General features: G+C 39.3%; 1 protein-coding gene across 2 annotated transcripts; it reads right to left on the minus strand.

Annotated features, from left to right (window-relative positions):
* Window positions 1-27002, minus strand: klhl4 (kelch-like family member 4). Of its 2 annotated transcripts, XM_078260525.1 has the most exons (12): window positions 26260-27002; window positions 20531-20994; window positions 12447-12614; window positions 10943-11079; window positions 10423-10619; window positions 7824-8036; window positions 6013-6199; window positions 5711-5935; window positions 3988-4150; window positions 2476-2688; window positions 592-763; window positions 1-263 (listed from the first exon to the last, which is right to left on the minus strand). In XM_078260525.1, the coding sequence occupies exons 2-12, from the start codon at window positions 20986-20988 to the stop codon at window positions 204-206; spliced, it is 2193 nt and encodes a 730-aa protein (XP_078116651.1). In that variant the 5' UTR covers window positions 20989-20994; window positions 26260-27002; the 3' UTR covers window positions 1-203. The 2 variants fall into 2 exon arrangements, with proteins under 2 accessions (XP_078116651.1, XP_078116652.1); XM_078260526.1 differs by lacking the exon at window positions 20531-20994 and having other exon boundaries at window positions 26260-26978.

A 27002-nucleotide genomic window follows, 5' to 3' on the forward strand; every position in this document is an offset into this window, starting at 1 on the left:
AGTGGGTAGGCATGTCCACTAATGATAGAAACAATGTGCAAGGCTCTGTCTGTTTCCCTCTGAAAAATGTGGAAAGCTGAGTTAAAGAAAAAGAAAAAAAACATGACTCTCAAAGGATGTGTCCTTGATCCGTTGTTTTGTTTGTCCACTCTTCTTCGCTGCTCTCTCATTTGTTTCCCATGCTGTCGTGAGAAAAAAAATGCTCAAGGCAATTTCACCACCACCACGCAGGCGCCTGCCCTGCCAATGTTGAGAGGGACCTCCTACAGGACGACAGAGAGGTTAACATGCAGCTTCTCATCTGAGGCTGTCTTCAAAAAGAATCCCATTTTTATGAGGGTTACAGAGACAAGACAAAGCAAGCTATAAAATATTGATAGGATTGAGTGACTTCAGCAGATTTATGCTCCCAGAGGGTGTTAGATGTTAGATGTAACCAGTTCTGGCAAAAAACAAGTTACAATTCCATTAAAAGTTTCACCATTTTAAAAGGTCAAATGTTCCCTATTTTTATTTATATCTAAAACAGTATTAATATATTATTCAAACTGTGTTGTGTAACTGTGATAAAGGATTGGTTGATGTGATTACCTCAGTCCACTCATTGTTCTGTGCATCGTAGGACTCGACAGTGTTCAGATACGACTGACCATCATATCCACCTACAGCATAAAGCCTGTCACCCAGCAGGCAGACACCCACAGCGTCCCGCGGAATGCTGAGTGAGGACACAGTGGTCCACGTATCCGTCTTTGGGTCATACCTGTAATTGCAATGTTTCGATTGTTTTTTGTAAAAGTAATTAGCATGAATCTCAAGAGGAAAACAGTGTCCCATCCCCACTAACTGAGACATCGTTATGTTCCTCCTCTTTAATCACAGATGTCTCCTTTCAGCACACACAGAGAGACAGATTAAAACTTAAAAGCAAAAATTGCTTGGGTCCGCAAAGAGAGCTGGACTCATCAGTGAAGGCAAAAGTTGCTGCTAAGATGAGGAAAATGATGTCACATTATTTGATTTACTTTCAATGATTTCTAGGTAAAAAAGTAATTTACATGTTCAGAAATTCAGTTATGTCTTGCTGAGACTTGGTACTACTAGTTTAAAGTGGCCTCATGCAGTTTTCGCTTCAGTTTTATGCAAAATAAGTCAAATAATGATGTGACAGAATCTGATCTGCAATCAGGGAATTGTGAAGTATTATGTATATAAACTAGATGCAACTGCAGTACCAATAACACCATATACTAGTATGTGAAACAGCCATAATCTCACAAATATGTGATTTAGTAAGCACAGATATACTTTCAATTATGTATTTAATTATATATTATTATATATATTGCTTAAAGTGAGTAAAACACTTGTGATTGTCTGTTAGAGCCATTTTTATTTGTTTTCTAAAAGAACTACAGTACAAGGTGTTTGAGTTTTAAATGATGCAATCACGTCCATCAATAGAAACAAACACAGGTGTGACAGTGTGAAAGTTATACGCTAAAAAAAGTTTGTTTTTCGCTGTAGTTTTTTTTCTAATTATTATTTAGTTATTTTGAATACTTTGAATCCATATGACGTATGCATCAAACTAGATCAACAATCAAGTCCGTCCCTATGGGCTTCCATTAAGCTCAACTACATGACGGAAAGCCATGACGCTGTGTGATCTTGGAGACTACTCTATTAACAATACAAGACACTAATCAACTACAACAAGCTCAAATGATTCAAAATGCTTTCCAGTGAGTAAAATCATTGTTTTAGAGATCACTGAACTGCTGTCACATGCTGACTGAACCCAGAACAAAAGATTTCAGACAGCGCTAAAGGAATATTTGTTAACATTAACTGTCTGTTATTTAAGAAAACTTTTGGGAAAGTAAATGGATGTTGAAATGAAAAATGGTGGAAAATATAAAGCTGAAATATATATTGTTTCCATCCTACAACAAATAGTTACATATATTCAAACTAATCTGTAGGGGTATCCTTGTTTTAGTTCTATTACCACCACTTACAAAATAATAATGGATTATTTGAAGCTTTGACAAAAAAAAGTTTTCTTTACATACAAAATAATAGGAAGCACATAAAAATGTGGCGTACTTTGCAATAAAAAATTGGAGAAGGTATTCTTTGCAGTGAATTAGTTAGGTGCTATACTGTGAGTCACATCAGGTTCATAATCAGGATGATATTATGGCCACCAGATGGAGCCAGATACTGTAAAATAAAACCATGTCTGGAAACTATGATCTATAAAAATAAAACCATGTGTGGAAAGTATGATCTCTTCAATTGAGTATCATAGAGGTATAAAATAGACATGTCTCCAAATGCAGGGTGGGGAAGAAGAGGAGTTTGTCTCCCTTTTGTTCTTACAGCCTCGTCCCAACCCATGACTGCAATCCAAAACCGCTGATGAAATTTTTGTGTTTGTGTGTTTTCTCCAGAGAAGACGCGTTTACAGACCTTTCAACACAATCGGAGAGTCTAGAACAGTGGTTGGAGGCGGGGGCATCGTGTCCGCCTACAGCATACAGGAAGTTGTTGTACGTCGCCACACCCACTCCTCCTCGCCTCTTGGCCATGGGAGCACACATGCTCCACTTGTTGGTGTGCGGATCGAAGCACTCCATCGACCTCAGACATGAGCTGCCGTCTCGACCACCTACTGCAAACAATCTGAGAAATTAAACAAAATGGGTTCAAAATCTCAAACATCTGACATGTACATACAGTCCTAGTGGATCTGGTGGGAGTAGCTCTCATCAGTTGTCAGATGTTTGTAAAAAAATAATGACAGAACAGTGAAAATGTGACACATTTTGTAAGATGCAGCAGTTGGCAATGGATAGCATTTGTTCAAATGCCCTTTCCTTGAGAGTGTTCTCTCCCAGAAAGATCACAGCAGTGTTTTAAGTGATTGTAGCTCACAGGCCCAACAGCAAGAAAGTAGAGGCTAGGGAAACAGTTTCCTTGTTGTCTATTTTTGACCTAGATTCAATAATAACTCAGCATCGACTTTAACACTGAATGCTGGATGTAGCCAAGCAGCAGTCTCTTTCCTCCTCTGGCACACAAACATATTTAAATTAGGCTGAGAGTCGGTCTGTTCTTTGCTTAATTTACTTTCAAATAGTGTTGTTAGGCATTTAATACATACAAATACACAAAGTGTTTTGCTTTATAGAGTCTAGATTACACTGTATAAATTACCACACTGATCAGAACAGCCTTTGCTATGAGTTGCTAACTACTGCAGCCACAAAGGTCGATTCTGCATTCAAGAAGTATAATGGTGTCAAACTATTACTGCACTTCAGCTTTTCCTGGACCACTGCACTTTGAGTTACATAACCATGTCTGTTATTGCATGCTCTATTCCATGTCATGTGTTACATTACTGCTGACCATTTTCCAAAGCACATTTTTGAATTTATTTTTTATTCATTTCAGTAAAGTCTGTAAATTTCAATTTTCAGACTATTTAATGTTGGACATAAACATAATCTCTACTTTCCTCTATTTTTCTTATTATTATTATTTTTGCACGAAAACAGCAACAACAGATGGCATATCTTATTAAAAGAAGACATGGGCATGATGTCCATACTTAGATTTCAAGTCTATAAACAAGGTGATTTTGTAATAGACATGCAAAAAAATGCATGGACCCTTGGTACTGTGGTCATTGTAACTCTGTAATATTTAACTTTATAGCATTTAAAAAGCAAACTAATATTTAATGCAGAGGGGGCCCTTTCAAAATTCATGCACCAACAATGGCATTCCTTTTATTTTTACTATTAATTGCTCATACTCTTCTGTCTCCTTAGTGTCTGTTGTGGCTTTACAGATGCCAGTGACCTCGACCTCATGATATTTCCAAGTAGCAGAAATATAACAATATACTTTGCCTCAAAGTGCAAGGTTGCACATTTTTAACATTAAAATGTCAGTAAGTTCGATAAAGCAACTTACTTTCCATTAAGTGCTGTGACCCCCATGGTGCTCCGTGGAGTTGACATACTGGCCACGTAGTTCCACTGTCTGGCCTGCGGGTCCCAGCGCTCCACTGTGTTGAGGTAGCTCCAGCCGTCGTGGCCTCCCACAGCATACATGGGGCCCTCCAGCACAGCAATACCTACACAGATAGAAACAAGCGATACATGTTACTCAAAATAGGCTTGCTTTTTTGTAAAAGAAGAGGAAAATAAAAATTGTCCCATTAGATGATTAATGATACCTAGAAGAATTTGTGCTTCCTACCCGTGTATTAATATGTGTATTTGTATATGGTGATCGTGGATAATCATTGAAACAAAATGACATTTCCAAATCAACCTCTTGTTTTCTTTCAACAGTTCTTAGAGAGAGCGCTGAGGCAGGGGTACGTTTATTATTTCAGAACTGGGCAGAGTGAGCTGACCAAATCTATGCAGAAAACAGGAAGACTATAAAAATGCATTGTTATTCCTCATTCCCAAGTCACAGAGGAAAACAGTTTCCCCCGCAACATTGCAAAAATATGTTTTAACAATGGATTTTTATATTACCATTCTTATTTCCTTTGGTGAGAGTTCAATTATTTGGTGGGAACATGAGGGCAAGACCACATTCACCTCAAATGACATAAACACTGTCAGACATAAACTATTCTCGCAGTGAGACTTCCTTTTATTACTGACAGGTGGCTTTGGAATAAAAAATAAATCCTTTTTCTTGTCCTTACCCATAATGCACACAGCAGGAAATGGTTGGGCAGGGATGTTGGTAGACACTAAGCTCAAATATATTCAGACTCAAAATATGCACGCCACAAGCAAAGCAGCAAGAGATATTTGCTATGGGAAAGATCAAAGTCAACACAAGAAATCTGTACAGTGTGATCTCCTGGGCCGACTGATACCTCCGACCACACTGGGTGAGCGAGCTGAATGCTTTGACAAGATCTCCCTGTTCTGTTACCCAGACCTGTTTCAACTGTGAATCAAAACGCTTCTGATATGAGATTTATTGGGCAGGGAAGGGTAAGGAAGAGCAGGGCCAACACAGCCTGCCAAGCTTTGATAGGGAAATGGGAAAATATCAAAGATCTATCTTAAAAAGAAATGTATGATTTTTCTTTTTTTTTTTACAGCCACCAGCTGTGACCCTCCTGAGCATGCATCCGGCAGTTTTTAGTGTTTCATAACATCAGGTACCCTGACCGAGCTAAAACCTCAAACCTTGAAACAGTTGAAATAATTGTGTTTTTATGGTCAACATCCTCTGAAAGCATAATAATAAAATAAGAAGGAACTAAAATATCACATATCAAATGTGGACAGAGAAACTATGAGATTGAGAACTTTATTGATGACATATCATGCTGAAAAGAGTAGAGTTGATTAATCAATGAATCATGATCAGTTAATCATTTATCAAGCAAAAATACCAAAGATACACTAATCCTAGTTTCTCAAATGGGAGGATTTGATGATTTTCTATGTTATACATGATATTGAACTAATAGACAAAACTATTAATCGGTGAATTGAGAAAATAATTGGAAGACTATGTGCGTTAGTTGCAGCCCTACTGACATATTAGCTGCTCAAGAGAAAGTTTTACCAAGAAAAATTGTTTAAAATGTGACTATATATTTAGGAATGGCAGGGTGGTTCTTATGTGATTCACTGGCAAAAGCAAAATAATCACTCACCAAGTCCATGTCTGTGTGTTGACATGGGGGGCATGGTGGACCACACTTTATTGATCGGATTGTAGCACTCCACCATGTTGGATGTCTTGAGTCCATCTCTCCCTCCGACCACATACAGCTTGTTGTCTATAACTGCGACACCAAACTGGAGCCGGCGTCCGTTCATGACTCCAACCTGGACCCAAGTGTTAGTCCGCAGGTCATACTTCTCAATGGTGGTGGAGCCTAAAACCACAGCAAATATTAACAATTTAAATAAACTGCGTTGCTGTGCATTAAACACTATTGCATACGGGCCATACCTTTGGTAGAATCCATCCCTCCTACAGCATAAAGTGCGCCCACAGTGGACTTTCTAGGTTTGGTTCTTGGGCTCTGAAACATGGGACGTCTCTCAGGCAGGAGATGGTACTTCATGGCCTCCATCAGCAGCTTTTGGCATTCCAGGTCATCAGAGAACATCTTGTTGTTTTCAAGATCTGCAAGGAGCTACATTTCAAGGAATCACATTAATAGACTACATCATAAAATGTAATGTGTAGAAAAAGTGCCAAATGTATACAGTAGCTATACAAATCGCTTTTGAAGACATGTAATGAAATGCCTGTTAATCTAAAACCAGGTTAATCTCATGTAGAATAAAGAGTGAAGTTTTAAATAACAGATAATCTCATGTAACACAAAGACCCTTGCACATAAATAGATCTTTAGATGTGGTAACAGCAAGTCTTTAAATAAATACATGATTAATACTTCATAGGGTTTATGTTAAATGCAGGAAATGAACATTTTCATAACCATTTGTAGCCACAGTGGTGATATCTTGTATCTGTTTGGAGAATGTCTCACCAAATCGTTTGAAAAATACTTGCACAAACACTACTGTGTACTGTGTAGTGTACTGTGTACACTACTTGCACACTGCAGATTGAAGCAGTTGCTTTTAAAAGAGAACATTTTTGACGTGGTTTTATTGAATATTTCACCACACATTTCATTTTCATGTACATAACTATTGATCATGTTATGCCTGCAAGTAATGTCAGTGGCACTACTCTGCTCATCTTTTCAGTTTCTACTCAATACAGTACCGGTTTTGACGAATACAATGATTCATTTCTGTTGTTTATTTGCCTCACAGCCAACAATTTCTCTCCAGTCAATGGATGAGCTATGTTATCTGTTAGATCATATTTTCCACATATTCTTTTATTCATGAAAACTTTTTGCTTGCAGACAAGAATGTTGTGGATTGTTTTCTGTTCACCCAGTATACAGTGAAAAATAAAATACACGTGATTTAAAAAATATGAATGTATTAAAATTAATTTAGATATTTTCATAATTCAGATCTGCCAAGAATTGCTTAGCTGGGTTTGATGTTATGTAAATTAGACATGACAAAGTTGTAAAACAATGCTTTTTTCTCTGAAATACAGCATTCATAAAACGTGAGTTGCAGTGTTTAAAACAATAATAATTCAAACATAAGCAAGCTATTTATAGCCTAACAATGCATTTAAAAACTCATGTGTAGTTGTCATATTGTCAGTTGGATTTATCACAGAGAGGGGAGAGTTCTTTTCTTCAGCCCCCAACCTAAACAAAGTGATTATTGACAATGCAGTAGTTCATTGCCTTTCAGTGGTCAACTGGAAGACTGAGGGTGAACTGAGTGGTTCTCTCTCTCAAAGTGCTAAATATTCCCTGGTTCCAACATCTCAGCTATGAGGATTTGCTGCTTTCCTTTGTCTTATATGAACATAAACTGAATGTCTTTGGATTTTAGACTGTTGCTTAGACAAAACAAGACATTTGAATTGGGCATTTTTCACCTCAGTCCCTGCCATTTTATAGACAAAAACGACTGAAAACCTGTATAAATATTAAGAAAACATTTGTGAACAAGTGCACTATAAATCGAGGAAATTCCACCCTGCAGGTTTACAGTAGCAAAGTTAAAAAAAAATGACACCTTCTTTTGACAGTGAGGACACGGGAGTCACTATTACAGCCTATGCCTCAGCTACAAAGTCAAGCCAGAGCACAGCATATGATCCTTATCATACCTTTTCCTCAGTCACCACCTCTACCCCTTTACCCGCTATCTCACCTGTGGAGGAAGAAGAGGCAGGCGGATGAAGGCAAGAAGCACCCCGAGGTCCTGTTGTCGATGCTGGACATCGTACCGCACCCACATCATCAAAGCCTGGAAGATGGTCTCCTCATCGGGGACGTTGATCTCATCGCTGGAAAGCAGCTTAACAATCTCAGCCGTGGGGAGCAGCAGGAACTCCTGGTTTTGAATGACCTCCAGGAAGTGTTCCTGGAACACAGAGCAGACATGTAGGAGGCAGATAATCATCAGTCATTAGCCGAGGAGTACGCTTAGTGCAGCGCTGTGTGTGTGTGTGGTTGTGTTTCTATATCTATGAGGACCAAATGGCACAAGGACAGAGAGGTAAAGAAAAATCAGGGCAAATAGATAGAGGATGCAAATGTAGAAGTCTCTATCTACAATTTCTTACATAACTGATGGTGGAATACTCTCCATTTCTCACAAGTCTTGAATGAACAGATGAAACTGTCATCTGTTTTACTTAGCTCACTAAATAAGTTGATCCACACAACAGCAGGATACAAATCAATCTGGCATAAAGCATCTAAAAAAAAGCCTCTTCATAAGCTTATACAACATTTTTGCTGCTGATCGTACATTGCACCATTAAACCATTATAAGCCTTTTAATGAGAAACAGAAAGGCACTGCACACCAACATTACCATCACACCAATGCAGTGTACAGCTCTAAGTTTTGTGAAAGCTGTTCTCTATTGCCTTTCTTAAGATTGATCTTCCATTAACTGGCCAGAAGCCCAGGCGATATTACAGCGCTGCATGGCTACCTACCTCTTCAAGGACATTGTCTCTGGGCAGTTCCATTAGAGATGATGCTATATAAAACACCCTGCCACCTCTACACCTCTACAGTATGTTATATCCCACATTTGAACACATGAAAGACATACAGAGCAATCCTTGGCCATAATCACACCGTGATTCCTTTTTGAACAAGAAAGCTGAGCATTAATTATTAAGCTGCCTGAATATCTTAGACTGGATGCTCAACAATTAGAAGGTTTTAAAAGCTTAACACAGACAGCCTTAATGAAATGAGGGACATCTATCGATCTGTTGTGGTAACACCGAGGGAGAAATGCCATCCAACTCTCTGACGTTGCTTTAAACCAATTATTTGTAATTACCAGTCCCGAACAACTGACAACAAAATTGAAAGCTCAACCAAGTTTGTTTCATTAACATTTAAAAGGATGTTTTCAAATACTGGCAAACTCATTGCTGGGTAAATTGCTTGGAAAACAAGATCAGTGGGAGAGGATACTAATTGATTTAACTACTGCAAAAGAGTAATTGTGTAATAACAGTGTTTTCTGAGGAGGAACGCTGATGTGTAATGGGAGTCAGGCTGGGAGAATTACCTTTCAAGAACATTTTGATTATCATCCAATTTGCAAAGGCTGGCAAAGAAAGATTGCTATATTTTGTTTTGTTTCTAAATTGGGATTCATTCACAAAATCAAATATGTAGTATTTATGTATGTGCCTAAAATAAAGTTTTATTGCTGGAAAGAAAAGCTGCCATCCAAAACAATAACACAATACATTTTTATCTACTGCAACATAAAAAGGACCACTCTCTCATAATAGGAAAAGGATGTCAGAGGCAGATCTCAGCTGCCATGCTCAACCAGGAAAAACAAGCTTATCAAAACACAACTCGCTCCACTCACAACCCAGAGGACAGACTTCCAGGAAGCCCACAGCTCTCGCTGCTCATTACCGAAGTGATTGAACGGGAAGTTGTCCCTCTTGTGCAGTTTGATGATTAGATTAACCTCCTGGTCCTGGAAGGGGCCTATGTAAACAAGCTGAGCAGATGTCCTCTAGGAGATAACGCCCGCCTCATGTGGTCACTTCTGCATGGCCAGCAAGACGTTATCTGACAAACGTGCATGAATCTTAATCCAATTCAAATATCCCTTGCAGAAATATATAGAAATTGCATTTTCACAAGTCTGGCAGTGCACTAATCAATGTGAAGCATTGTGGTATCTCGTACTGACAGCCACATAACCAAATTAGATAAAGTGAAAGCATGAAACTGTTCAATATCTATTCAAATGTGGATGTCACCCATTCCTCTGCTTAAATTAGATGATATAAAAAACCAAGACACTAACAGTTTCATTCCTTACAGGTTATGACAGGTTATTTAAATTAACTAGCCTCAAAACAGAGGATGGTCACACATATTCAATGTGTTATGTACAGTATACCAAGCCATGATTCCCTATATATAGGGAGAGAGAGATATATATATTGCATTCACAATAATAAGAGTTGATATAAGGAAAAAGGCTCAGATTAAATCCTGTCAGCACTTTAGATTATGTGGAGCAAGGTTCATTTGATTTACTACAGTGTGGGCTGCCTTTCAAGTGAAAGTACATATAGTGTTAATTAAACTAAATATTTAAATACTCGTGTTACTGTTATAGCTTTCATTACCGAAGATCCCCTTGTGTATTCATGCAATGAAGAGTCACTTTGAGTGTGCAATCTCTTCTTACAAAATAAATAATTTAGCCCACACAGCCATGTAAATGTTACATGTTACATTCGCCCTCCTACCATGGTGTAGTTATGCGCCACATTGAGCAGGTCCACGCAGCCCTGGGCGTCTGCAAAGGAGCGTATTCCCAGGCAATTGGAGGGATGAAGCTGTTTCATCAGGAAGTTACAGCAAACCTGGATGACTTGTGAAAGCTGGAGGAGGCAAGCTGCCGCCAACAAACTCTCAATGGTCTCCTCTTTCAGCTCAAGGATGCCTGCAATGTCAGGAGGACAAGCAAAATATATTTGATGTCACGACTGGAGGTAGCCATAATGGCAAACACAGTGGTTGGAGAAGTATTGCAATCAAACTAAGTGGATCAGTCATCATTATGTTAACTTAAAACTGTGGATATTTCCAACAACAGCACTTATCAAAGAGGATTTGTCCTGTAAAATAAAGCAACATTACGTTGAAGTGTTGCCCGGTCAGTCAGCCCGGTGATGAATTGCCTTACTGATTCATTTTAATCATGCTGCATTTCAGAAGTTTCATAACTACTTACAAGAGCTAGTGAACGTCTTTACGAGCACTCACCAGTGTATGCGAAATGAACCAGGGATCTGAGGGCCTCCGGATCGACTCCCTCCATCTTGATCTCCTCCTGCTTTGCCTCTCTCACGTCGCTGGTGAACATAGCAGCAAAGTAGTCCGACACAGCACTCAGGACCAGTCTGCCATAAAGAAAACGCAGTGAATTAATGCTCTTGTACCGTACATTAGTTTGCATGTCTATGGGAAATCTTTGTCACAATCAGTCTTTCACTTTGTCGGTGTATGATAAATGTAATCATCCCACATACGTCATGTTGCTAATAGATACACTGGTCAGACTTCTAATTATGTTAGCTCATTTGTCTAGCTCACATAACACAGTGGTTGATTCATGAAAGAAATGAGAGATATGGCGATACAACAAATTGAGATCGAGTGACACAGTCCAACAGTCTACACCCATATTTTCATAGTGTTGTGGTTTCTAATATTTATATTATGGCTGTCAAAATTAAAGCAATAATAACAAGTGAAAGCAAATTCCTTTTATCGCCACTAATTTTTTTGATGCGAGATTAACTCACACGCGTTCTGTGATTTGGGCCTCGGGCTGGTCCGTAGTTTTGAAAATCAGGAAGCGATGCAGCAGCAACGTTGTGGATGGCTAGCAGAAACAAACCTCTTTGAGCAGAAATGGATAAAGAAAACGGTCTTTTGAATGGCAAGTTCAGTTTTAAAACTCTTCCATATGGTTCTCTGGAGTACGTTGAGTCTCAAATATCACTTGCTGGCCAAGCATGTGGCTGATGCAGAGAACCCTCCTCCCCCTCACCAAAGGCAGGCCACGCTGGATAGTTTGTAGTAGTACATTTAGAACAGATAAAAAATTTGTGATTAATTTGCAATTAATTGCGAGTTAACTATGGGCAATCTTGCAATTAATCGCAATTAAATATTTTAATCCATTGACAACCCTAATTTATATACATATACTTATTATATTATGTGTCATTTATTTTGTCTAGGCATCATCCCTGATTTCCTTGCTTGTATCCTAAAAGCAAATATAAAGCCACATTGAAACAGGCAGTCAGAGAGCTGATTATTTCATCTAGGTCAGTCACTGATACTTATTTCTCTCTCTGTGGAGCATTCTGGTTTCTGTTTCATGAGTCTGTCTGGATGAACTAACAAAGTGAACACCATGCCTCTCTGTTCAATTTAACCATTTAACCGAGGGCTGCATGCCCAAATATTGACACCTCCATGTACTGGGTCACAGTGTTCTTCCATGGCGCAAATGTAATGTGGAAATGAGGAAGGGCAGAAGTGTAATTAGAGCAGTGTGCATTATTTAGATGCAAACCAGTGAACATGGAGTTTGCATATCTTTCCTGACACGTAAAAATCAGAAGAATCTTGCTTTGCATTTCAAAGATTATTCGATTATTCCTCAGCTGTATTGGAAGAGCTTCTGTATGTCTTAACTTAAACCGATGCAGGGGTAATTAATGATATCAAAGAGGACAGAAGCACAAACACCAACCTGTGAGCAGGTATCTTATGATCCCCTGCTATCAAGAGGACATCACACAGCTGCTTGTGCTGGAGGTAGGTCTCCATCTTACGGAAAGTTTGTTCTGCATGATTTGTGGCCTGAAAGAACTCATCGGAGGAGTTGGTGTTCATTCTGGAGAAGGTGCTCAGAGCCAACCTGTGAAGGAGAGGAGAGATGTTCTATGACTAAAAATATGACCAAAGCAAAGGACCATGTCTGCATGTCTATAGCATCTTAGCATTCCTTTGTTGCACTTTTCCACTTTCTGAACATTTGGGCATTGCACCAGGAGCCATTTGCTCTTCAGAACATTGCATGTAGTCTCTTCTAAATAACCACAAGAGCACTCCATGTTTTGTTGCATTAAGCTTTCCCCCTATATATTTTAGAAATAGACATTTGTAAGAAATTGTGAGCCATAAGCAAAAACTTCACTTGATGGGGACTTCATGGAACTAGACACTTCAGGTGAAATAAACCAGGACATTTTAATGTAGCAGCTCTTCAGCTACCAGTCCACCACCACACTTTGGTCCATATGTGGACTTGAACCAGCAACCCTCCATTTCCTAACCCAACTCCCTACTGACGGAGCTACCGCAACCCCCATTAAACTGATTTAGTAATTTCCCCAACTGTTGCCTCTCCCTGTCCACTATCATAAGTTTGAAATACAAATAATCAAAAAGCTGCACACAGAAAGATAGGCAACAAATTATTGAGGACACAAATAAGCTTATTTGGACACACGAGACTCCTGAATCCTCTATTCCCTGTGGTGTATCTGCATCTTACTTGCCACTCTAAGCTGAAATTAAAACGGTTATGGACTAAACTCCGTACATAAGTCGATAACGCAACGCTGCAGTCCAACTGGGCCAAGTGAACGCCACAATCTATGCAACAGCTTTCCAGACAGAATTTCCCTGTGTCTGTATGTGTGCATGCCTTTGTTCCTGTGTGCATCTGCATATCTGTGTGAGCACGTTGGTTTTCTAAAGACAGGGACTTATCAAGTGAACAAGCCTGTTCCTCACAGCATTGTGGCGAGGCTGAGTCCCTGTCCCCATGGGCTGCTAGATTACATGCTGTTCTACAGGCACCCAAGTAATCCCTCAGACTTGTGGCATATAATACATCCCAGACACTTTGGTGTCCTTCACAGAGCAAGTCCACTCATTGACATTTAGGGTTGTTTGTTACGCTACATAAACAGACCCAAACCGCCTCTCTGAGGGAATTTACTGTCATCTCACGGTCCTGCGGCTGTGTAAAGACTGATTGTGCTTAAGAAAAAATGTCAGCACTATTTAAATCAACACTTTACATCCCCACTCATTACCACTCATATGCTGATATGAGAGCTGCATAAACTGGTACAGTTTCAGGTTTGTCAATACAAATGAACAGAAAACTATGTAATGCTTGACAGCACAATGTATTGGCACATACTAAGATTGATAACACAGGAAGGATGGAGGGGGTGATGGCTCTTATCGATGTCCTGATTAACACACTATTAGAAAGTTTTTTAGCCGAGTGTGTGACTTTCTCCTCTTTGATTACCAAAAGCAACAACATTTAGCCTCTGGGAATTGTTTATAGTGCCCTCCGGTCACTGCAGTATCCTACAGTCCAATCTTTATTGGGAGACTTTATGCTAAATGCGAGAGTAATTTATTGCCCTGTCACAATAATTCCCCACTGACTCTGGAGTCTTGGAGAGGAACACCAAACAAGACTGAATAAGCAATGGGGCCATAAAACTGAGATGCATTGCCTTTGTATTGGCACCAAGGCATGCTGTAAGGATTTTTCATGCCTACCAATCTCTCCGACACTAATTGCTTTGCTATCACATTCCAGGGAGCAGTAAATTTCTCTGTGAGGTATATTTCGCTTTCAGTAGAGGGTTGGATCATCAGAGGTAAAGCCCAATTTTATTGAGGCACTAAAGCCCCAGAACACCTTACTCCAGAGAAACTGCTGTAGGGACATTGCTGTACATCACATATTACTAAGCAATTCATCGAGAGTCACAGACCCTAACAGGGTCTATAGATTTATTTTGTGATCTACAAACTATTTATGTGCCACCTTGAATTGAGAAGAACAGTAAGAAGGTAAATTAGCCTATATGAATAAGAAGAGAATATAACAGAATAAAATATAGGGCTTCTTTTTCCCATCCCACCTTATACTACAGTACACATGATGTCATTCTTTAGTGAGCACACATCATCTGAAGTCTCGTCATTTGCCCCTAACACCGTCCCAAAGATATCACACCACAATGTGACTGACGGACCATATTCAAAAAACTCTAACGAGCTATTCAGGTAAGGCAGAGGCTGTATGGTTAGGAGCCTGTTTTAAGGCTGTCCTACTAAATGTCCATATGTGACTTTTGAGCACAAGATACAGTGCTGATTTAAATAAAAGACACTCTTTAACAATAATAGAACAGAAACTGCCCTCTTAAATGAATGGTTGGACGATTCAAGATGTGCTTCCGTCAGCCAGGATTAGCCCCTAGCTGTAAAGGTTATGAGTCAGACACGTTAACTGAAAATCTCAGTCTTATTCCAACTGTCAACTCCATCCCTCTACAAGAGGGAAAGTCGTGCCTGCCTGGGCCAAATGGGAAATGTCTCTTTCAAAATGAATTATAAAAGCCATTTGCCCCAGAAGGCTTCTGAGAAGCTTGGGTTGGGTTGAGAATCCAACAACTCCGACAAAGCCTCATGCAGTACGTGCCAAGTCTATATATTCCATGAAATCTTTATGCCTCGGCTTTGACAGTCGGTATTACTGTCATTCGGCTTTGTGTAGAGAGAAATATATACACTGACTGTAATAACTTGATCCCGGCAGTGAGGCTGAGATGATAAGAAATAGATTTTCCTCTCTGCATTTAACTATCTCACCGAGGCCTTGCAACAGACATTCTTCTTCTGATGCCATTGTTATACCGGACATACTTAATATTGATAATGATGAAGGAAATGGAGCTGCATCCAGGAACCATGTCTTTTGAAATCTGCTCCGAATATGGGCCCTTTATGTTAGAGAGTGGAGTGGAAAATTGCCACTGCTAGTAACAGAAATGAAATATTGCATCCTTATAGCTTTTCCACTCAGCTTTCTCCAAAACCGCACACGTTGTAAAGAAGTGATGGTGGAGAAGTCATCATTTTGCAGAATGTCTGCAAAAAGCCAATGAACATCTCAGGTGGCATACCAATTCCTGTTTTGAATATTAAGAAACTGCACCAAGAGGAGTTAAATCTAGCACAGTGAAAATGGAAAATCATCAGTAGAAATATCTGTTCGTTTAATAATGAAAATCTCCATAATTGACTCGCGCACATACTGTAAGTGAAATATCTGCTTGGAGCCACTGAAGAATAATGTGCCAGGAGATGAATATATTTCAAAATAGAGATTACATGTTTCCTGTTGTTAAGCACAGCATATTAATACTGCAACTGCATTAAAAAAGGTACATGTATGGTATATTTTAATGGTGTGTTAAATCTTAATTCCATGTTGAGATTTGCCTGTTCATATATTAACTGTGATTACAATGCTGAGCTCCACATTGTAATTCTGAGGAATTTGGTGTAAACTGTGTGTGTATGTGTGTGTTGGGGGCGTCCTGTAAGTGAAAAATGTGCAGATCTTAGCAGAAAGCTCCTCACTGCTTTGCTGATGGCAGGTTAACTCGCATAGTGTATGACTGTTGGGATGTCTGTAATTTATTTACATACCATGTTAGTGGTTAAACAGATTAATCCACATTATTAAAGCAGTGGGTTGCATTTGGTCTACTGTATATATTAGATATTTATAGATCTAGATCTTTTGATATCATATGCTTTTGCAACCTATCTAGATTGGTGGGCTTAAAACCTTAAGACTTAAAAGTCTTATGTAATATTTTAATGTTAATTGGGGGGACCCTAAAACAGGGCAAAATGTTTTTATTTTCCCAAATGTTATTATATATTCTAATCATGCATATTACAGTAAAACCTACTTCCTGCTGTTGGATAGGATTTGGTTTATTTTTTTCTCCACAAGATCACATGTTGAGCTTGATCATATTTGTCCATGCCTCTATGATTCTTTTTTAAAGCAAATTACTGGAGGTGAGTGCCTCAGGACACTGATGAACAAAATCATGGCCCCTACTTATAGTGCCCGTGTAAAATTCATTGAAATCTGTCTCAGGGATTATTTTTCTTTGAATTAGGTTCATTTCCGAATTTGAACAGAAATGAGGAATGTGTCCAGCATATAATGCTGCTGTATCTCTTTATGCCGCCTTCTGCAAAAGGATAAGGAGGAGCTAACAAAAACTCTGGCTTCCATCTGAGATGGCCTTGTTGTGTACAGAATGCTGATTTGGCAAAGTTAAAGAACGCTCAGAATCATTTATATGCAATCACAAAATCTCCTGCACCCGTCATTTTGAGATTACAACAGATATACTGTATTTTGCAATTTACAGCTTCCTAAGGACGCCTCCGCTGGATGTCACACGCAGACCGAGAACCTATAAGCCTTGTGGTGTTATGAAGCATCCAACAACTATCTGAATTACTGCTGTTGACATGGGTAGAGGTGGTGGTATTTCTTTTCCAAGGAGGAGAGGGAATTGAGATATCATTCAAACTTACAGCCCGCTGACTCAAGCCTCTGTTAGTGTTTATGTGGGAGAGGTCAGGGTTTCCATTCCATTCAGGTTAACTTCTGTCATATATTCTCTGCCAATGATGGGGAGAGGTAATTTGGATGAGAGTCATGAGGACACAACAAATATACAGTATATAGATTACTATAGCGCATTAGGAGCAAGGGTGGAAAACAACATGGTATTATCTGCTACTTATTTCACTACATTTGATTTAACAACTCTGTAGATTCGTACCAGTCAATCAGAAGAGAAAGGTTAACTTAATCCAAAATAAAAGCTAACAGAAAGAGAATAATCATACCAACATAGATCAGCTATTGCCTTCGCTCCCAGGACTTTTTTCTTCCAACTGTCCATACTGAACTGGGAAGAAGAGCATTTGGAATCAGTTGCAAAACCACCTGAATCTTCAGGGGCTGGTTTCATTGAACACATTTAAAGTGATGGAAAAAAGACTTAGAAGCCTGCACATCTGGCTGTAGATGTTTTGATTATTGAAGAATGTCTTTTGATATCTTATAATTCTGTACTTTGTTGTGTCTCAATTTTAAATTGTTATACGCCTGCAATTTTATGTCTGTTATTTGTGCTGCTCGTGGCCAGGACACTCTTGAAAAAAAGAGTTTTGATCTCAAAGAGTCTTTTACTCCTGATTAAAAAAAAAAAAGATTCAATAAAATGGAGAGAAAAAATTAGTCACTGACTTTTTTAATTATCTTTGGTACTCATGGCACCCAGGCAGGTTTCTAGAATGCACTACAAAACTTCATTAACTACATAAACTATAAAGACAAAGATCTGTTTCATCAGCTCAATGTTAATGTTTCCAAGAATCTTCCTAACACATGCATACCCATGATATAATGTGAACATATACATTTATGATTTTAATATTAATATTGGTATTATTAATATTAATACTAAACAATAATCAATTCTTAAAATCTACTTTGTCAGTTAGTTTAGTTTGACAGCAATCTTGAATATTAATAACAAAAGTGAGAAACCAAATCAATGAAAGAATGGAATAAAGTGATGGGAAGGATTTTTTGTAGACATTGTGTGAATGAAACTAATCACTGAGGGACTTGTACCATAACATGACTGACATATATTTTCCAGCTACAGGGGAACGGCTAAAACTTTTGTATTTTTCACAGCAAGCAGAACTCAGTTCTTCATTCAGCCTGAGGGATTGTGACAAATTACGTGTCAAGGATTTATGATGTGAGACGTAATAAGGCCACCCAGCTGGTGGAGTAAATGAATGTGCATATCTCAGTGACATCCACACATCTGTTTAGCCGCCAAAGAACATGCAAGCCATAAAGTGTCACACAGTCACTGGCCTAATTCATTGTGCAACTTTGTACAGCTACAGATGCAGTGCTTGTCCAAACATTCCAGCAACTAGTCCTTTACAGTTATCGAGTTATGTACAAACTTGATTGAAAAGTGGCCCCATGCCACACACAAGTGTATTTATCTGATAACTGCTTAGGTCAAACTCATTTTTCCAGCCTTTCTTGCTATTTGAGCCACTGCAGGATCAGAAAACACAATTCCTTGATTTAATAATTATGTACAACAGGTGCTGACAGGGATTCATTTATTTATATAAAAGGAGGAAGTGATGGAACTGTTCTTGTCGTTTGGGTGGTCGCAGTTTGAGGGGGAAAAATAATAAAATCATTAAAAATGTTGTATGTCAGATTCCATCGCTGATTATCAATTTGATAAATGGATCACTACAACCAAGTACAGCTGAGCCAAGGATATATTTTACGATCCACCAGAGCAGAACCATTTTAATATTTCAGTATCATTGTCAAAATATGATGGCTGTGCTGTATTTTACATGGCCAGCATGAACTCAAGGTCCCCCTTAAGACCCAGAGAGGCACATCTTTTATGCATACACTTTTCATATTCTGGGACCCCCAAACATGAACATCTGCCAATTATACCAACACGAAGAGCAGAACGTCGAGCTGATTCCAAATCTGTATCTTAACTCTTAAGAATAATTCATGTTCTGTTCAGGGAACTTGACCGGCCAATGCACGTGGCATTCATTTAATCTACATTGACACATTGTTGGCTGTAGACAGAGATTGTGTATTTAGAATTACCTGTTTAACCATGGTAGCTTTTTCTCAAAACAAAGGGACAGGTTCACTTTCATTGTTCATTTCATCACCTGGTGCATGGAACAAAAGCACGCAGGAAAGGACCAATCACCTTAGAATGTCATAGACAAGATAAAAGAGAAACTTGGTCTTTTCATCCTTGATGTGAGGTGCTTTTAGTGTTCTGCCAAACAGCACACATGCACGCATGCACACACACAAACACACACAAACACACACAAACACACACACACACACACACACACACACACACACATTCTTTCCTGAAGGAAGACGTATCATCACATTGAAGGGGGAAAAAAACAACCTGGGTTCTGAGTTTTGCATCAGAGTTTGTGAAAAGATATTAGTAGAAAATAAATTAAATAACCTGTGCCAGCCACTACCTATGATAGCTTTTGGCTTATAAAGTGGTTGTAGTGGCAGTCTAGATAATTCATGTGATTACTCTGCTTACTCTTTTTATAGGTCCAGTACGTGTTACGTGATGTGATGGTTCTTTCCCGCCATTCACTTTTAACTCTATGGAAGAATGCATTAGTGTAATGTGTAAAAACTAAATACTCTGGAGGAATCAGGCAAAGTCATACAGTGCATGTAATCTGGACCACAACACAGACAAGGGAGCTAAAAAAGCCTTCCGCTTTCGGCCCACTGAATAATTAAAAGGATGCTTTATTGGCTTATCCTGCCTAACATGCTGTGGACAATGAGAGTGAGCTGTCCCCAGGTGAGCAATGGTGTCAGGTAAATTGGAATATGATAGTTGTGCAGATAATTTAATCTTAGCTTAATTAAAAGGATGTACATGCAGGGTGTAAGTACAAATATTGAATGAAGTGAAAAAGCTATATATACACTCTTCATATATGTATGTATTTAGTCTCAGAAATGTTGAAAACTGATTTTAAGCATGGGTGTTAGGTGCTAAGTAAGCAACACTGTTTAAATCAGGGTTGTGCTCATTTTTCCTGATCACAACAAAACATTCTTACTTTTTAATCCTGGGGTGCTGCCTCAGGCGTCAGACTTTCTCAGTTTGATGCAGATTTTATCTAGCAGCTACAATTTCACTATGAAACGTAACGGTGCCATGCCTTTCCAAAATAGCATCCCATAATCTGGTTTCCGCTAATTGAGCATATGCTATGCAAGGTGACTGATTTGACGCCACATAATAAATCTGTGTCTCTTAAGAATCTAATGTCTCCAGACAGTCATACCTCTCTCTGGCCTCAATGTCTGCAGGTTCCTCTGTGCTGTTCTTCTTTACATCTTCCTGGCCAGTGATGGCGTCCTCTTTCCTTGTGGTGCCGGGTGATGAGCTGCTCTTTGGAAATTCCTCGTTGACCTGGAGACCCTGGATGGTGTTCTGCTGGTGGTGCCATGATTGTTGACCCGCTCTGACATAGACGGGTGTGGGCCCTGGCGTTGGTGCCAAGATGCTGCGGACCGGGCTGTTAGTCTTCCGTAGTCCTCCAACGCCTCTTTCCTTTGAGTGACTCTTCAGCCGGCCCTGGACAGGCGTCCCTCTGTGGTCCAGGCCATCCTGCTGGATGTAGCCTCCCACCCCACCGCCGCCTCCACTGCCAGCCGAGCTTTGGGATGAATGGCTGAACCAGCGCCAGCGGAGCCTGAGGATCTGCTTTACGTCAAATTCCTTCTTCCCTGACACAGACATCCTCCTCTGGGTTTGGAGACGAAGGTAATGGTACGTTGACTCCCCAAAAACATGGAGAGCAGAGAAGATAAGAGCCTTGATTTCAGTCCTCACTGACTACAATGTGCCTCTTCTCTTCCGTTATTGTCTCACTACTATCATGACCACCCCCTCCTCCTTCTATTACTCCTCCGTTGTTCTTTTAGTGGAGATGGAAAGCAGTCCTCTGCAGCTTTTGTTACTGTGCCTGAGACTACTACCCTCCCTCCAACTCTCCCTCTCTGTCTTTCTCTCTCTCTTTCCCTCCTGTGCTGCTGATGTATTTGTTTGCTGCTGCTGCTGCTGCTGCTGCTGTGCCGCTGGAGCTGAGTTAATGCACATGCATGATCCACACTCCCTCCCCTTCGTCTCCCCTGTTTCGCTTTCTCTCTCTCTCCCTCTCTGCTTGTCTCTCCTCTGCACACACACAATCTGAGAGATAGACATATATACTCAAGAAATAAAAATGAGAAAATCTCCCAAGCCCTGCCCAGTCCCCTCTGCTGCTGTTCTGTATCCTTGTGTATGTTTGTGCGTATGATAACAGGGCTGCCTGCTCTTGCAGCGAGGGGGAGGTGGGATATCATGAAGCCAGGATGATGAGGTTACACCTTAGCAAAGTAAATCACTGCTTGCTCAAGCAGGGAAAGAGGAAGACTACAAACTACACTGTACTATCAGGACTATTACTGTATAGGAAGATGTAATCCATTAATGTATGTAGATAAACATGCATGTTCATCTAAAAAGAAAAAGAAAAAGCAGGATACCTTAATAACTCTCATAAATAACCAAAACACACTCTTCAAGGCAAGTGAAATCTATCCCACACTAACACACATCTGTGCAGTCTGCTATTCTCACATCAACCAGAATCCCATGGGGGAATGTCTCAGTGTATGTAGCCATGCAGAAAAAAATATTCTCCTTCAGTCACTGTCTTGAAAGCCCCGTGCAATTACAAGTGAAAAACTACATACTGATGAACCTTCAAGGTCAGTAAGCTGCCTCTTCTCCAGTCAGGGCTTTAGAAAACTACCTTTTGCATTTCAAAAATAGATCCTGCTTCTGCATAAGGTTAATACTTTCAGGTAATTCAGATACCACACCTTAACTAATACTTCAAAGGCAAAGGGACAGTGGAACAGCACACCAGGTAATTTGGGGACATTTGATCAATGCTGATGACATCACCAGCATATGAAAAGAGTATGGTGGTATGTTGTAGGGCAGTGTGTGTCAACTGCCGGGCCACGACCACATAGTGTAGGTTACCGGGCTGCAAAGATGTTTTCTGACAAGAGCCATCATTCACTATGCAGAATGATGTAGGCTATATGAAGGGGAACATTTTCTCTGTGCTCACCTCTGCAAGTGATGTTCAGATTAGTTTATTAATTGCACATATACACTACACAAGTATAAAAAGACAGTAAAAATTGAAGAAAAAAATTGTGCAGGAGAGGTTAGAAGCCAAAAATGTTGAAATTCAATGCCTGCACAAACACTGAGAATGGACTTTGAAGTGGAAGAAATCTTGTCTCTGATACATTTGAATATTCATTTTTTTAAAGAACGCCACCCACACAACACTCTTTGCCAGATTGCTGGTCCCAATATCCAAAAAGGTTGAAAACCCCTGCTGTATGGTATTATGTCTACACTATTGGATCTAGGTGTTTTAAGTACTTTACTTTGATCCAGTTGTCAAAGGAAGGTCTATATGCCCATAGGGCAGGTGGTAATTGGATTTAGAAATGGATTGTTAACCATGAAAAATTGTAAAACACAACAAGGCTTATCCTACCTGCCTGATGCTGCATAGCATCTGGTCAGGATTTATGGATTTCTAAATTGGATTAACTCAATCAATGTTAATGTCCAGCACCGGAGCTCCCTATTGACACTATGTTTACATGATTCTATATCTGTAAATTGCAATGAACTTTTATTCCTGTGAAAAGATGAAAATAAAATTTCAGAACGGTCTTTCTGTAGGCTACTCGCTCCTAATTTCCATATCTATGACAAGGTGAGAGGAGGACCTTGCACTCAAACTGCTGGAATTCAATATTGTACAATCTCTCATCCACCTCCACAAACCTCCCACTGCAGGTTTGGATGAGTGGAAGCAACCAGCTATTATGTCCATTACTAGCTACCTAAACCATAACTGCCCATGTTATTTGATGGAGACAGGCATTAATCTGACCTTTAAAAGATATTTAAATATCTTCCACTCACAGACAGCACATTGCCTCCATTCTCCAATTATAAATAACATATTAAAGGCCAAGGATGAAATGTACTTTTTATTTCCACTCACAAATGCTTATGCCTCATTGACAAAGTCATACACTGTAAGTGTCTTACAGCAAACTAGCCTTTAACCTGACTTTTACTTTAAGTCTTTGTGTTCTTCACACATGCCAAACAACACACTAGAGACTAAGATTATGATTACTACAGAGACAAGGATTTTCCCACAACTCCTGTAATGTTAAGATATACACATTCAAATCAACTCTATGGTAGAAACTACAGGAAGTTGAAAGATTGCATGAAGTGTGTAGATCATCCTTTGTTTATATCCATGTTTATGCTAATGATAGAATGAGAGTGGATGAGCTTCACATAGTATTTCACAGTCAAGAGGCAAAACACTGAATTATTAATAAGAGCTTTCTCTGCATATAAAAATACTTTACATTGCATTATATTATTAGCTAGCACAAAAGGACCAGCGGAAAGCAACTGGTCCCTGCTGGGAATTCTGATAATTAAAGGAGTTTCTATACGTTTTGACTTTGTGTATCTACCACATCAACGGTTTAGTGGCTCTAGGGTTTCCTTTGTCTGTAAGGGAAGCCATCTTGATTTGCCGTGCCTCAGACCTTTACCTTTTGACATTTCCTGTTTCACGACGGACATAGTGATCATCTATAATGTCATCAATAAATGCTTTCTATTACTTAAAAGCAGCAAGGCCTTTGGATGTACAGTATTTATTGATCACAATTTTGAGTATGTTTTTCATTTTTATGGTGGTGCACTATATGATGCTATAACCACTAAGTGCCATAATAACATGAAATACATTATCTTTAAATGTACATACAATTGTGGTGTTACTAATAACACTCTGCTGTTCTACAACTAGAATGGGACACCTTTTACTACAGGCATAAATATGTAAATAATAATGTTATTGGACTGAACAGAATCATGACAAGGAATATTATTGTCCATATTATTATTATTATTTTGTTACCTTTATTTATCCAGGTAAGCCGATTAAGAACAAATTCTCATTTGCACCGACGAACTGTCACATTCACACAGTTCCACATTCATACCTGGAAGCTGCCTGGTACAACCACAGTCTGATCTGCTGGCCACTGAGTAGCTCCACTGGAGCGGTTGGAGTTAAGGGCCTTGCTCAAGGGCACCTCAGTGGTGGTAATGAGAGAGGGACAAGCACTGCTCTTTCACTTTCCCCACCCATCTTTTATCCTGTCGGTCTGGCGATTGAACTGACAATCTCCCGGTCACAAGTTCCCTTATTTAACCTTTAGGCCACCACTGCCCCCGTTATTGCTGAGGCTGGGGTTAATTTTGTGACTAAACAATCAAATTATGTAGTTTCTTGGTTTCGGTTTTATCCCTTACTAACCACTACTAATATTTTAACACAGTCATTAATCACTAAAAGTCAATACCACAGCAGGTAGCATTAACTGCATGCGTAAACTGATAAAAGCAGAGTCTTTAAAATATCCTGTTTTTGTCATTGAAGAGAAAATCTCATGTCTCCCAAATGCATTTATTTTAGTCCAGGAGGCCTTTTAAATCAAATATAATCTGAAAGCAGTTTTACAAAAAAATCATCTTTGCTGCATTATACCCCAAACACATTCATTATGAAAAATGAAAGGAAGCAAAAAGGGTGATTTTCCTTAAATTTATCTCATCAGTGAAAACCCAGAAACTAAACAATGTTATACAAATCCTAAATAGCTTCAATGCATTATCTACTAATACATGAAAATGGAGTCTAAATGAAACTCCTATTATACATAGAATAAATTGTGTATTTTAATGACTATCTTCATGTCTAGGAGGTCTAGGTGTATCATAATAATAAAGGCCTATTAGAGTGAGATATGATCTAATGTATAGTAACAAGCCATTACACTGGGTAACCTCTTATTCTTGCAGGAGTCAAGGACACCATCTGGCTGCACTCCGCATGACACATGAGATGTCAGATGTCAGATTGGTGTGGTAAACCACATTATCATCCAACATCTGCCTCCCCAGTGAACATACCTACGTGCCTAGACGGCCATTCTTTGAGTGTGCAAGACAGGTAGATATTTTTTTACTTGCACAAGCAATCAAGCTGTAAGTTAAATGTCTGTTGTATTGTTATAAACTATATGGATTGCTAGCCTTATATATATATGAAATCAATAAAAAGCCAAGAAAACTAATTTTACATTTTATTGACAAGGTTATTATGTGGAGTATGTGGGATACAAGCATTAAGGGGAACACCCTCCAACCCTCAGCTACGAATAAAATATCTTAGCATAAATATCAACTAAATGCTTCTTGGAAAGATGAAAGAAAGCCCTTGCATGTCAAATTTAATGCTGGGTTAGGATGGGGGGTAGTGATATTTCAAATATAATTGAACATTGTCCACATTCTAACAAATTAACAAAAGTATATAGCTCAGCAAATAAAATGCAATGACAAAATCAACCACACACACTAACAGATGCTCACCGGCACTTGCACAGCATGTACAACTCATAAATACTGTACACACACAAATGGCATTTTGAAATTTCAGAGCAGTATAAAATAGGCCTAGACTAGTATTATCAAATGTAAGACTGTCTAATTCCTCGCTGTAACATCCCTGACCTGATATGTCCATGACCAAAGTGCAGAAACGACTCACAAAATGCTTTGCAAAAATGTTGCTCACTTTGGAGGTCAGGGGGGACAAATTGAAAATGTATGAGAAATTACGTTTAGTGTTCCATTTATGGCTGAACTGGCAGACAAGGTTACTGTACCTCCTGAATCTATAGCATAAACATTTAGACGCATCTGAACGTAACCAAGGACATACCATATCCAGAATACTGACCAGAGTTATGCTACTGGTTAAAGTAAAATCTCTTTCTGGCAATACCCTCATACGAGTCAATTTACATAATAATCAGTAAGTTCTCTTCTTACCTGAGAAACCGATTCTAACTGTTAGTCCTCAGCATTCAAACATTGGAATTATCTTCTAAAATGGATGGCCAATCGAGGCGAACCGCATGTAATCCAATAATTTACACATCCCAACTGTGCTGGACTGCTCCAACATTTTCTTCTCCTGTGTCACTCTTTCAGCACAAAAATGTTTGCCTCTCCAGAAAGGAAGGGGGCACTTTCCTCTTTTAAAGGAAACTCCTGATAAGTTCCTTCCTCTGCAATACAACAACAATTGCATTCAAGCAACCAGGAACAGTGGGATCACATCCTGTGTTTGAGGCAAAACACCGCTTTCACAAAGCCTTAACCTACAAGCCATGTTTCTGTAACACTTGTGTTAATACGTTTTAATGTGAGCAATCTCTTAAACTGCTACCTGAAAAAAACATTACTGAAACTAGCCCTATCATGTTGCAAATACAGTTTAAGTAATTATAATGTAATTTAAAGAGTAATCAATAATCAATATTGGGGCAGGGGTGGCCTAAAGGTTAGAGAAGCAACTTGTGACCGGGACGTCGGTTCAATCCCCCAGACAGACAGGATAAATCTGGGTGAGCAAAATGAAATAGCAACACTTGTCCCCTTAGTACCACCCCTGAGGTGCAAGGAGACAAGTCCTGCTCTTTGACTTCTAACCTAAAACACTGCTGCAGATCGGTGTGTGGTTGTACTGGGCAGCTTCCAGGTATGAATGTGTGAATGTGATCAGGGCGTTC

Source organism: Sander vitreus, chromosome 10, assembly GCF_031162955.1.
Source record: "Sander vitreus isolate 19-12246 chromosome 10, sanVit1, whole genome shotgun sequence".
Classification (NCBI taxonomy): Eukaryota; Metazoa; Chordata; class Actinopteri; order Perciformes; family Percidae; genus Sander; species Sander vitreus.